At 50.4% G+C, this 13,630-nt stretch overlaps 1 protein-coding gene across 1 annotated transcript in view; it reads left to right on the top strand.

The window, feature by feature from the left end:
• GAB2 (GRB2 associated binding protein 2) overlaps nucleotides 1-13,630 on the top strand; it is a 101,051-nt gene that overhangs the window by 43,200 nt on the left and 44,221 nt on the right. Inside the window, exon 2 of the mRNA XM_063326444.1 lies at nucleotides 13,136-13,436. Coding sequence (XP_063182514.1) covers nucleotides 13,136-13,436 — 301 coding nt within the window. The remainder of the gene's footprint in view (nucleotides 1-13,135; nucleotides 13,437-13,630) is intronic.

Raw genomic sequence — 13,630 nt, forward strand, 5'->3', positions numbered from 1 at the left:
ATACAAGGGCAAATGGGGGGTTACTGGGGTCCATATGGGCATAAATGTGCATTTAATTAAGAGCCCGTGATATAGAAAAAATCAGTTTACAGTCATAGGATCATCGGATAAATCAGGTTGGAAGGGACCTCGGGAGACCTGGACTGCCCGCATCTGTGATTCTGTGTAAGGGGGGAACCTGGAGAAAATTTCCTTCTGTAGGCACAGGGTTGTAAGAACTCAAAACAGACCCCAGCCAACTGCTGTCACTGACAGATGATTCAGCTGTTGGGGTCGTCTGGAGAGATGCACCTCACTGTGGCAGGTTGAAACCAGAAATCTGCGTATTCTAGCTGGCCACCCTCAACCCAGCTGCGCAACAAGTGAGATTCAGACCCTTGCGTTTTGCAGATCTGGGGTGGTCCCCGTGTACACCCAGAGTTATCCTCCACTGCCCTCCAGCCCAGGAGCGGAACTGCCTGAGCACGGTGCCTGCCAGGAGACCAGCGGTCAGGGCTGTGAGGTTGGCATGACTGATGGAGAGCCTCGACGAGTGTCTGGATGTGCACGTGCCTTTTGTGAGTGTGCCCTGGAAACCAGTAAATCCCTCAGCAGGTTTCAGAAGGGCCTGACAGCAGGATGGGATAATTAAGTCTCTATGAGTTTCATCTAAAAGGGTGAGCTGGAAGAGGAGAGAACTCCTCTTTTAGCTAAGGAAAGGCTTCCGCATGAGCTTACACATTATGAAGCACCAGGGAATCTACTTGTTAGGGTGACCTTTTAAGCCGCAGGAATGAACCCCAGGTCCCAAAATCAAGTAAGCCATGAGAAACCAGCCCACGTGTGAGTGCCATTGGTGCTGGTCTCCATGGAGCTGTCTTTCTCGTAGGGGCTTTTGAGTCCATTTCTCGCTTTTGCCCACATTTCATGTGTTTGGTCTCACAGCCTCCTGCCTCTCTGCCTTGCCAAAATACCAACCTCACGCACATTTCCCAAAGGAAATCAAGGGCAGCATGTGAATCCATGATAGTTGAGCTGTAATAGATGAGGGTTGGTGTGGAAAATGCTGCCTCCCTTCCTCTTTCCAAGCCTAGCACATAAGAACATCCATAGAGGGTCAAACCCAAGTCCATCTAGCATTGAAAGTTGCACAGTGGTCAGCAAGCAGGCATCTAGGGAAGACTCCTTCCTCCTCCTCCTAATATTTTTGCTGTTGTCAACAGTCTTCAGTGCAGACTTCCATTGCTATGCATGACGGCACCCAGTAACCTTTGGGGGATTTTGTTTCTGTGATCTTGTTCAGTCTTCGCTTGGGGACAGCTGAACATGAAGCCTCCAGAACATCCTTCAGCAAGGAGTCCCATGGGTCATTTCTGTGTTGCCCAAAGGAAACTGTCCTTTTGTGTGCCCTGCGCCTGGCTCCTGTTACGTTCCTGTGATGCCCCGTCATTTTTGTAGTAGGCGAGAGCGAGTAGCTCATCTCCACCACCTTCTCCCTGACGTTGATGGTTGCTCAGCCTCTCTCCTATCCCGACTCTTTTCCAGACTGAGGAGACCTGTCTCACTTAATAGTTCCTTGCAGGGAAGCCGTTCCAGACCTTTGATCATCCTTGTTGCTCGCTTTGTGCCAGCAACTGTGATGCTCGCCATGCTGCTCAGCTAACCACCATGGGATGCAAATGGTTGTCCAGGAGAATGAGAGTTCAACGCAAGCCAAATCAGGCAAATTCCTCCATAGTTTACAGATACAACAGGGCTGCGTCTCTTCCCCCTTCATCTAAAAGATCCTCTAATGTTTCTGGTGTGCATTTATGTGTTTGTGTTGTTTTCCCTCCGGGATGGCTACAGCAGGAGCACTGAGCCACTGAGTTGGGCACACATTGGTCTCTGGGTACGGTTGCCCCCGACCCACTGATGAGATATTTGCTCACTCTTTGGACAAAAGTATTCCCATTTCCTTCTCTCTTCCACCCCACAGTCCCCCAAAAAGGTGCCCAGATCTCTAGTAAAGCCCATACTGAGATGTATGCTCTGTGCCAAGTCCCAGGAACACACTGTTGTCACCATTGCCTTTGCAAAAGGCCTGGGTTTGGCTCAGGCTGTAGCAACTTTGCTCAATTTTGAATAATCCTAACCTGTTCACAAAAAGCTTGGGTTTAATTGATGATAATCTAAATGGGGACACAGAGTCTACCATTTATCATGGTCAGGAGGGAGCACGTTGCCTCCACAAGAGCAGATCAGTAGCTTGAAGGTGTTGAACCTCCTTTTGCAGCCTATATTTTGGGACAGAAGGTGTCTTCTGGGTCTGATTACCAACTGGAGGACATACTAGTGGTCCAACCCCATAGTAGCCCTATGTATGTGTCTCCACTAGAGTCAGAAAACATTTGGACAGGGATAAATGGCTTCGTTTCCTCCAAAAGGGAATCTGTCTGGGTGCGCCAAAGCCACTTAAATACCTGAACCAACACCTAGAGATGAGCACATTTTTTTGTGTCAAAAAAATTATTATTGCTGTGAGCAAACAGCTCATGCAGAAGGCAAGGTAAGGGCCTCACTGCCGGCACAGATTTGAGTGGTGCTGGCTGGGTTAGCTCTCTTCTTTCATTTGTCATCTGCCTTTTCTCTTCCAGTCTGGCATCTCTGAGCTAATGATGTTTCTCACAGCATCTGGCACAAAGCGGCCCAGATTTTGGATAATGTGTCATGTTGGGGCTACCACGGTAATGTTTCCTTGACAAAAAAGCGGCAGCAGGGGGAGATAAAAGTGCAAATTTTGTAAAGGTGTGAACATGCCCAATTGCCATGGTATTCCCAGGGATCTGGCGTTATTTTCCAGAGAGTTTGTGGGAATGTGTTGGGGAAGGTAAAAAAAGAGAGATTTGAGGAAGTGCGTTTCACCAGAGCAAACCTAAGCTCTGCAAAAGCTTGTACGACTGGGCCCTGTGCTGGTTCCTGCATGTTGGGTGGAAGTTTTGGCCACTGGGAGAGCAGCACCTCTTGCTCCGCTCCCAACTGATGTCCCAGTGGTGCAACTGTCTTTCTCTCAAAAAAGTAGTTGGGCACCACGATGCTCAAGAAGTGCAGTTTTGTCACATCATCTCACTCTTGCAGAGGTTGGTCCAGCTGGAAATGGTGACACGCTGAGACAACAGGACAGCACAATAAACTGGCTGAAAATTAACAAGCTTTGGAGTTTTTCTAAAATTAGAAATAATCCCTGGGAAGGCAAGCCTATCCCAAATATCCTGCTACAAGCCAGAGAAACCAGCAGATGAGTCCTTTAGATGACGGGAGAAACTTCCTGACACTTACTATCGTCTTCAGCCCCGTGATACCTGCAGCTCACCATCTCAAACCAAACAGGGGATGATGATTTTTGCGGAGCCTGTTAAACTCAGAAGACGTTCAGTATCACCTTGTAAGACCCTTTAAGCGAAGGAAGCAGCATGCCAAGGGAAGGGGGAAGCGTCCTGACACACCTCTCATTCCTGTTGTCCACCTCTATGTCCATCTGTATTTCCATGTGCCTTCAGCTGAGAGATTGAGGGCAGAGCAGTTTAGTTACAGGATTCACTCCCAGAGCTGACACGGGTGCCTATCTCCAAGTGATTGAAACTAAGCCTCAAATTGGCTCTTTCAGATTCTTTTCTTGGTTCAAAAGTGTTGTTTTAAACCAGCTTTGCTTTGAAACACAAGCAGCGTCCAGGGTTTGGAAAGAGTTCACAGGTTAGGAAACCTGTTTCTTATAGCAGCCCCTTCCCCATCTCCCCCTGGGGCTCAGGGATACTCATGGAAGTGGGACAAAAGAAAACCAAAATGCAATGCCCTGCCTGGAAAATATTTTACAGCCAAGCCCAAGCCCGGTGAAAGCTAACCTTGTCCTCTCCTGAGCATCTTCTTGGATGTCGCAGAGGGCTGGTGAGAGGTGACACAGGGTGGGAGAGAGAGATGGGAGGGGAGGGGAAGTGGGGGAGGAGATGGGCAGCCATGTGTTTTTTCCCGTGAAGCCCATCACTGGGCGCTCATGGGGCGAAGCATCCCTGCAATGAGTTTTTTGTGGCCAGGAACTGGCGTACGTTCACCGAGGAAGTCTAGGGCAGGATCCATGGCCCCTGCCAGCACCATGTGTGGCTTTTGGGGGGCAGATCCCTGTTCTTGAGGTAGCAATTTGGGGTAGCCCAAAGCTAGGGGTGAGGGAAGGGGAAATTGTTGACAGTGCTGTGGGACTTGTTTTGCTCTTGCAGGGGCCAGAAAGCTAGAAAAACTCAGTTATCAAAACGCTGTGCTCGGAATCATTTGTTCATGCCGCGTTCCCATGTCCAGCCCTTCTTGTGTAATGGCCGGGAAAGCGCTTATCAGAGCCTGATACCAAAGTCTCGGGAGAGAAAAAAAAGTCTCCGAGCAGTTTGCTTTTTCTTACAGAAACCCAAAGTTGAAAAAAGCAAAGTAAACTCCACTCTCGCTGTTGGTGTGCTCATGTGGCGCGGGATGACTTACCCCGGCGTGTTGGTTGGCTCTTGCTCATCTCCGTAGGGTTGAGTGTAGTCAATGGTGGTTGTTGGGTGTTGAAACAGACTTGAGAAGAACCGCTCTCGACATGTGTCGTGTAAAATATATATAACTATAGTATCATAATATATATGATAAATATAATATCACAAAATAAGCCACTGGGGCATCCTGTTTGGTTGTTGCAGCCCCTTGTCCATGTCAGCCTCCAAAGAAGAGCGAGGTGCAAGCCAGCCCCCACGGCACTGCGTTGGGAATGGTGATGGTGGGGGATGGGGACGATGCATCTTTGTGCTCAGTTCATCACTCGTGCGGCAGAGCCACGTGATTGTGCCCCGCGAGGTGATATGGCGGTGCCATCACCCCACGGCTTGCCCCAGCATCAAGTCAGGGTCTGGCCAGGGCAGGTGCAGGGGCTGAGAAGCACCCCAGGAACCAGCACTGCAAAAAACAAAGCACCTCAAGGCTGAGGGTGAAAAATCCCTTTAGTGGCCCCGGCTTCTGGATCAGACCCAGACTAAACAGTTGGCTGGAGACTCGCTGCAATCCCTTTGGGGCCCCCGGGTATTGCCTGCAGTGTTGCTTTTGTAGGACGTGGTCCCTTTCGCCCTGCTGTTATTCTCGGGGTGGCCAACTGGGGCTTGTGACAGAGGCGATGGCGGTGTCACCTCATGCCTTTGCCAGGTGTCCTGCAGATCCCTGGGGAGGCACCAGCTCTGCCCGTCCCCATGCAGGGACACCCATCTGCTGCACCTCCTTCAGGTGCCGCTCTGGTCCCCCCGCAAAGGGTGTGCTGTGGCAGGGCGGGGGGAGAGATTTCGGCTAGGAATAACAGAGTGGAATACAGAACAGGGCTGAATAGCAGGAAATACTTACGGATAACAAAATCCATGGCACAGTGGCAGGGACGCGGTGGAGGCCCCGCACGTGGACCATTCGCAACCAGCTCTGGGGCAGGAGCTGAGCTCCAGCTTGCTCCTTGAATCCTCATGCTTTCCCAACATCTTCCCACTTGCAAAGGCACATTGCAGCTTTCAGCAGAAGGAATTATTCAGAAAAGGTTGCTTTACTCAGAGAGAGTTAAAAAATGCCAATGCTGCCCTTTCTCATGAGGACGGGTGTGCGGTGGAGGGCTGCGCCAGTCCCATGTCGGGGCTCGGCGTCTGAGCAGTCTCATCACGTCTCTGTATGACAAGTTCAACACTGCTCACTGGGAGCTGGATCTAATTATGGAAAAGTAATTTAGATTTGGAGATAACTGAGGTCAAGAAGGGACCTTTGGAGGTCTCTGGACCAACCTCCCACTCAAAGTGGGGCCAGCTTGAAGTTATGGCCAACTCTGGAGTAAATCACATTGCTCCTGGTTTTGTCCAGGCAGGTTTTGAATATCTCCAAGGATGGATATCACCCCATCTTTTTTTATTTTTTTGTCCTACCACTCATTGTGAAGCCTTTTCCTTCCATCTAATGGGACCTTCCCATTGCCTCTCATGCTGTGCCCATCCATCTCCCAGTAGGGTTTGGGTCCATCCTCTCTACACCCTCCAGGTAGAATCACACCCAGCCAATCCCGGGGTTTCCCCTGTGTCCTCCTTTCTCAGACAGTCACAGCTTGTCTGGTGGTGTAAGTACAACCTCACTACTTGGTATTTTGTTTTTCCATCCCAACCTTAATCAGACGCTCCATCATCCCAGCAGAAACATGGTCGGCGCCCTCATGTCCCAGAGAGACATCTTTGTTTTCCTAAGATTGACCGTGAGCAGCACTGAGCTACTGAAATCTTTCCAACCAGAGAACTCCCGTAAAATAAATACGGAGGGAAATGTTTTCCACATTGTGTCACTGCTTCGTCGCCCATCGTGTTCACAGAGCACGGTGGTGGGGAGTGGGCCCTCCAGCTCACACCAGCGTCCCTTTAGCTCCGAGCCATCCCAACCCCTTCCTTCCCTGGTAGCAAATCTCTGATGGCAGGAGCTGTTTTTGAAATTTACAGGTTTTTAAATGATCTTGTGAATAGGTTTTAGTCCGTGCTTGAGCCTCACCTCCATATAGCCCAATCTCAGCCAGCCATGAGCGATGCTTGGTGCTGGAGGTCTTGCACTGTCTGCGCTGCTGTGGGGTGGATTTCACACGTAGCAATTCAGTGTGTGCTCTGAAGCCTAATTACACCTCCAACAGTGGGAAAAAAAAAAATCCCAGGAGGGAAGGTCAGTTTGACAGCCTGAGATACACACTGAGCTGCGGTTTTTTTTGCATCGCCGTTACTTCCCCCAATCCCCCAGCGAGCTGAAGAAGAGCCGCCTTGTACCCCAGCAAGGTTTCCCTTGCCCTGCAGGGTCTCGCCACTGCGGTGCGGCTTTATTAACGGCTGCCAATCAAGCCTCCCCCAAAGTAATGCCGCTAACGAACTCGCCATGAACTCAGCCACGGCAGACGCATGATTAGCGGTGATCAGTCTCCATCCTTTTCAAGGGTGAGAGGAGCGGGGCTGGGACCTGTCCGTTCCCAGCATCATGTCAAAAGGTGCCATGAGCAGGCAGTGGGCATGGAGGAGGTGCTTGGAGAGCCATGGGGGGATCTGGAAGGGCAAGAGGGGGCTCAGGGAGCTCCTGTGTGCTCTTGGGCTTGGGAACATCGAGGCTTTGTGGCGGCAATCAGCCAGCAGAACCGTTACCTGAGCAGACACGGGGGAGGGCTTCCTCACTGCTTACAAATCTTCTTCCAAGCTGCATTTTCTTTGAGTTAGCGCTAACACAGAGCAGGGAGAGGCGTTCTTGCATGAATAATAAAACCAGCATCCTTCACGTCCATCAGATGAGATAAAAAGCCCCTAGGGGCATAGAGGAAGACAACATTATTATGCAGGTCACCAATAGGTTATTCTACAATCCTCCTGTACGAGGCTTCACTCTCCGATGCCGGTAGCACCGGCCGCAGTAGGGGACTGTGTCCCTTCTGCAGGACTGTGGGGATGGGGTGGCCGGGTTAGGGTCGGCCCCAGTGTGGGGTAACACAGTCCAATGGCTACAGTTGGCGTTGTTGTTGAGCATGGCAAAAACAATGACACCACTGAGCAAGCCAAACCACCCAAAACACGCTCTCAGGATACCCACATTGTCCCTATCCCCCGTTCTCAGGGGTGATCTTGCCAGGATGGCTAAAATGGTGGTAGCTGGGAGGGGACAGCAAGGGGACACGGTGGCTGGGAAGAACAGTGAGGCCTTTCCAGGTTTCACGGTCCTTCTCACAAGCCATCCTGCAGCAAGGGTTTCACTGGCTCTGGGCAAATCTGGGACAAAAGCACACACTTGCCCCACTGTGGGGTTTCCTGCTCGAGTCCCTCAGTCCCTGAAGTGGTGTGAGAAATTTGCCCGATGTCATGGCTAGGTCACTCATCCCGCCTGCCAGCTCGGATTAGATCCCGTGGTTTGTGTCAGATCAGATTTTGGAAGGTTTATTTCACACTGGTGGTGTGCTGCGCTCCCAGGGACAAAGGTGGCAGCGGGGGGAGAAGGAGCAGGGCAGAGAGATTTCCTGGGAAATACATATTTATTTTCTCCTCTCCTCTCCTCTCCTCTCCTCTCCTCTCCTCTCCTCTCCTCTCCTCTCCTCTCCTCTCCTCTCCTCTCCTCTCCTCTCCTCTCCTCTCCTCTCCTCTCCTCTCCTCTCCTCTCCTCTCCTCTCCTTTTCCCTTCCCTTCCCTTCCCTTCCCTTCCCTTCCCTTCCCTTCCCTTCCCTTCCCTTCCCTTCCCTTCCCTTCCCTTCCCTTCCCTCTTCTCTTCCCCCTATATGTGCTGTAAAGATTTGCAAGGTCTGGCTCAGAAATTTATTCTAATTGGAAGAACATTCCTTTCAACTGAAAGCTAACAGTCTGACTGTTTCCGACTCCTCACTTCTGAGCTAAGATAATACTGGGTGGGCCACCCCTATGGGCCCCACCAAGAGCCATCTCTCCATATTGACACATTATTTACTGTTTGATTCCTTCATAGGATTGTGGCAGTTAGCAAGCTCCCTGGGAATCGATACCTGTCTTTGCTAACATCAAAATTATTCTTTTCCTCTTTTCTTTCCTTATGAAACAATATATATGCTGGGTCTCTGCAGTCACTTGTCGGAGAACAGGGGAGCAGAGGGGGAGATGCTGTCCGACTGTCCTCTCACTGTCATCGTAGTTGATAAAGCTTCTGTCTGACCTGTCCTTAATTGCACTGGGGTTGTTACACGCAGTCCCAAGATTCTCTGACAAGGGACAGTCTGAGCCCTCTGCAGTGACGCCACCAGCTCTGTCACAGCATTGCGCCGTCAGGACAGCCACAGGGACCTCATTCATGGCGCGTCCAGATCTCTCATGACAGTATTGCGGTTGCTCAAGAGCAGCCACCTCTCCGGTTGGGCTCTCCTGCTTCCTCACCCAGCAGAGGGGACAGGAAGGGTCCCAACCACTGCCTGAGCCCCCCAGAGCATCCCTGCTAAGTGCGCTCAGCCGAGGAACCCAGCCACACCGCCTCATCTCTGCCAACACAACTCGCCAACCCGTAAAACAACCAATTTCAGGTAGCATCCGGCTGGGAAGGGGTCAGTTTTGGAAGCTTTAACTTGCCACAGCACTGTTGAGGTGCAAAGCAATCAAATAGCAGTCGCGCTTCTCAGCAGCCAGGGAGGATTTACATTGCTCTGGCAGCATGATGGGCTTTTTTTTTAACAAACAAGTCTTTAAAAGAAGTACTTGCCAAGTGTCAAAATATTTCTCAATGATATTAAGGGCCTTTAGTGGCTGTAATTTAACTGTGAAGCAACCTGATGCAGGCAAAGGACCACACAGCTGGAAATTTGTGCCGCAAAGGCACCGTTTTACGGCTGCTAAGCTGTTGGCCTCTCTGCGTTGTAAAGCTGTTAAACAAACACAACCCTTGGCTCACACCACGTGTCGGTGAGGCACGGTGCTTTGGCAGGAGTGGGCTGACAACAACAGGGGCTTCAAAGGAGCCGGGAAAAAACAGAAATTAGGAGAGAAGGAAAATTCAGGTGGAGGAGGAGATACGTGTTGGCCATCACAGCCCCGCGGTGGGAGAACGTGGTCCTGGAAACAAAGTCTTTGGGTTCATGTGGAGTTGCATCCTCCTCTGGTTTGGCATGGACATATGGATCCTGTGCATCCTACTGCTTCACAGCTGGTGGTCGGTAGACCCTTAAGTCACCCCCTTGCAGGAAGGTGATATTCTAGGGAAGCCTAAACGTGGAAGATTTGGATGATATTGGTAGTTTTGAATGAACAGGTGTCTGAAGAGGATGGGCCACGTGCTGCAGGCTGCCTATCCTTTGCCACATATTCCTATATGTTGAAGCAAGCTCCGTTAGTGCCACGAGATGCTCCAAGAGCAACCCCAGCCAGGCAACCGCAAGCTGAGCCCTTTTCCTGATGGAGACATAGCAAATCCATGGGGAAGAACTAAAATACGCTTGCTGAGCTCAGTGCTCAAAAATTCAAAGAAAGGGGGAACATCTCCACAAAAATAGGAACGTTCCTGGCTATTTCTTTATTATTTCCTTCCATTCTCTTCTAATGGCCTGTGTTTATCCCTCTGGCTCAGAAGCTGATCTCAGGAGGCAGAAATGGCTGGTCCTGCTGCGTGGATGTGCAGTGGGAGATGCATCCAGCTGTGCTGCCTGCAGCCACCTCTCCAGGACAGCAGCTGCTGCCGTGAGCTGTTTTTCTGGCTCGGAAGCTGTTTTAGAAAAACACTGGTGACTCTTTATCATCATGAGGGCACCAGGCAGAGATGGACAGGCTGGTCGTCCCAAGTTGGTGGGGCTGTTGCTCTGTCCAAGGGTCCCACCCTCCAATGATACTCCAGCTCCTGAAGCTTCCCAAGAAATTTTGCCCTGACAAGAGCAGTTCTTTTGCAACCAGCTTATGTTAGGACTTACTCAATACCACCAGACTCTGTATGTTATACTGTTTTCTCTGCCAAATATTGACTGTGTGGGGCTTTCCATTGCTACCAGACAGACTGAATAGAACTAGAGAAGTTGTGGCTCTCGCATTGGCGATAAAAAGGGAAGCCGTGGTAGCATCGTTGGCCCTGCTTGCAGCATTTCCTCCTATTTTTTCCATGAAAGCTCTAAATTCTGGAGTCTAGTTTCTGTATTTTTGTGGTTTCTTCAATTTAACTTCTCCACCATGAAGGGAAGCTGCAAAGCTTGACTCCGAATGGTTGGAAAGCAACGAGCCAAGTAGCAAGAGCTGGTGTCGGATGTGTCTTCATTCAGGTGGTCGTTAATGTGATTGCACAACTTGATCTTCTTTCAGATGCCCTCATTGATGTCTGCCCATGTGTTAGTCCTGCCAAGTGGCTGCAAAGAAATAGCTCATGCCTTAGTCCTGCCCATGTCTTAGTCTTGCCAAGTGGCCGCAAAGAAATAGCTCGGTGTTAATAGGAAGAAGCTAATGGGACATTTTTCACCTAGAGCTAGAAAAAAAATGTTCATGATGGTTTTTTCCAATGATTTGGGTGATCCGTTTTGAGGAGATGGACTAGCAAATTATTGCTGCTGCCTGGTGAAATTGTTTTTTTCCCTCCCTGATGGACGCAGCTTCGCTGTGTGCTGTTTTTTTCATCTAAAAGCGTCCATTTTGATGAGAAGTGGGTGAGCATCTCCTGGATGAAACCAAAATCTGCCAGCCTTGCACGTCCTCTTACTAAGCAATTTCCTGCTCCGCTGCATTTGGAAGATTGCACTGAAGTTGCTTTCCTGGTACCAGGAGCCAGTTTGAGAATTAGTGCAACGCTAATTTGGATACAAATTTCAAATACACCAGCAAAAGCTATTTTTAAGCCTTTTAGAAGTGTGGTGCAAATTGGACTGTTCAGAGAAAAGATCACAGGGCTTTCTTACCCTTATTTCAGCCACCAAATTCTCAAAAATTGTGGGATCCTCATGCAATTGGGTGGCTGAGATCTAACACATGCCCATCACCAATACGTAAAGCCTCACAGGGCTGTAGTCACCTCCCAGGGAGCTTCGTGGAGGTCCCAGCACACCACTTGTCTTGCTGCCTCTCTTGGGTTACTAAAGGTGTTTGTGGCTGTTGGTTCTTCCTTCTTAGGGACATCACGTGCTTCCTCATGACCCACCCTCTCATAATCACATGAACCCAAAAAAATGGTGATTTTTAAAAAAAATAATTAAGGTAAAGGTCATAAAACAAGGAAAAGTCTGCAACCAGAGCAGGATGGTGGGAATTGCATCCCCTCCCGTGGCGTCCTTTGGTGCAAACCAAGGTCTGCCTCAGGTAGTGCAGGAGCGCTGGCAACATCCCGCATCATCCCGCTCATCCGCGTGGGCCATATCCAGCCCACATTGTTTGTGCACCTCTCAAACATTCACTGCATTCAAAGGGAGCCTGAACAAACCCAGATGTTTTAAGGACTACTCTTAGACATAGTCCTTCCCTTCCATATGCCATGGGAGCTCAGCCCTCTGCAGGGCAGCATAGCTCTGTGATGGGGAGCAGCCCATGGTGGTCCCTCACCCTGTGCATCCCTCCCGCAGGTGCCAGGATGCTCGTGCAGAGCCCACTCCCCCAAAAAAATCCCTCCAGCCCATGGGATGGGGAGTTACACCTGCACGATTCTCTGTGTAATATAAGTCGTAGCGTTTAGCACATCATCATTGTGGCTATTGCCCCTCCTGTGGGCTCCCAACTGCATTTGGTGAGGGGAGAGCAGAGGGGCGGCAGCTCCCAGTGCCAGGGCTGATGGCCGACATTTATTTTGCCAGTTTGCTTCAAACACCGTAACCTTCTGATCCCGTTCCCCAGGTAGTTTGGCCAGGAGCCACTGTTCGCAGTGCTCGGAAGAATCAATGATAACCTTTTCCTTTGCTAAAGAGTTTCCAGCATACCAGGGAGCAGAAAATGCTGAAAAACAAAGCTTGGATTCTCCACGGGTCTCCCTGGCTTTATTCCTGATATTTAAAAAAACAAACCAGTTCCCCGTTGGTTTTATTAGCCTTTCTATTCCGGCGTTTAAACAGAGATGGGATTGGCATGGTCAGTATCTGCAGATGCGCACTGTGATGCTTTCAGGGGTTTCTCTGAAGGGCAGGATACCCAAGGCGCTGCGTCCGAAGTGCCTGAGCTCCTCCGAGCTGCCGGAAGGCATTTCGGCACTGTGATTGTGGGTCATTGCTGCCCTGCGGATTATCTCGCATCAAGGAGCAAAGGGTATTTGGGTCCTGGGAGTGCGGCTGGGCTGTAGGGAGTAAGGTTGCTCTAAGCCTCAAGACTAGCACTTCTTGGGGTCGTCTTCAGCTAGTCTAGTGGGAGATGTCCCTGCCCATGGTAGGGGGTTTGGAACTAGATGATCTTTAAGGTCCCTTCCAACTTAAACCGTTCTGTGATTCTATGATATTTCGGTATTTAATTTTCACTGATAACTGGTGGGATTTGAGTATTGAACTAATGAACTGAGCTGAGTCCGTGCACCTCTTGCAGGGATGTCCTGAGCAGCATCCCAGAGCGTCCTGGGGCAGAGAGGTGTCTTGTCTGTCTGTGTCACCCTGTACCTGGCAGGGCTTTCTTGGGCCTCATGACTTGAGTGATGGGGTTCATGCTTCCTCTCTTCTTGGTTGCAGGCATGGAAGAAACGCTGGTTCGTCCTGCGCAGCGGTCGGATGAGTGGCGACCCCGACGTCCTGGAATACTACAAAAATGACCACTCCAAGAAACCTTTGCGTGTGATCAACCTCAATTTCTGTGAGCAAGTGGATGCGGGCCTGACCTTCAACAAGAAGGAGCTGGCAGACAGCTATATCTTTGACATCAAGACCAGCGACAGGACCTTCTACCTGGTTGCTGAGACCGAGGACGATATGAACAAGTGGGTTCGCAGCATCTGCCAGATCTGTGGCTTCAACCAGTCCGAGGAGAACACAGGTACCATGAAAGCCATGTCTGTGGCCAAGAGCATCTCCTCTCCTGTCCTCCCAACGGGGCCTGGCTCCTCTTTCAGATCAGACCTGTGGGAGGGGGGTGCAGCCTGCCACAAGGCTAGGAGGGCTGGAGTGGGAAATGGATGGACACGTGGGAAACCTCCATGCGGCTTTCCTACTTTTGATATCTGAAGCAGA

This window comes from Chroicocephalus ridibundus, chromosome 1, assembly GCF_963924245.1.
Source record: "Chroicocephalus ridibundus chromosome 1, bChrRid1.1, whole genome shotgun sequence".
Classification (NCBI taxonomy): Eukaryota; Metazoa; Chordata; class Aves; order Charadriiformes; family Laridae; genus Chroicocephalus; species Chroicocephalus ridibundus.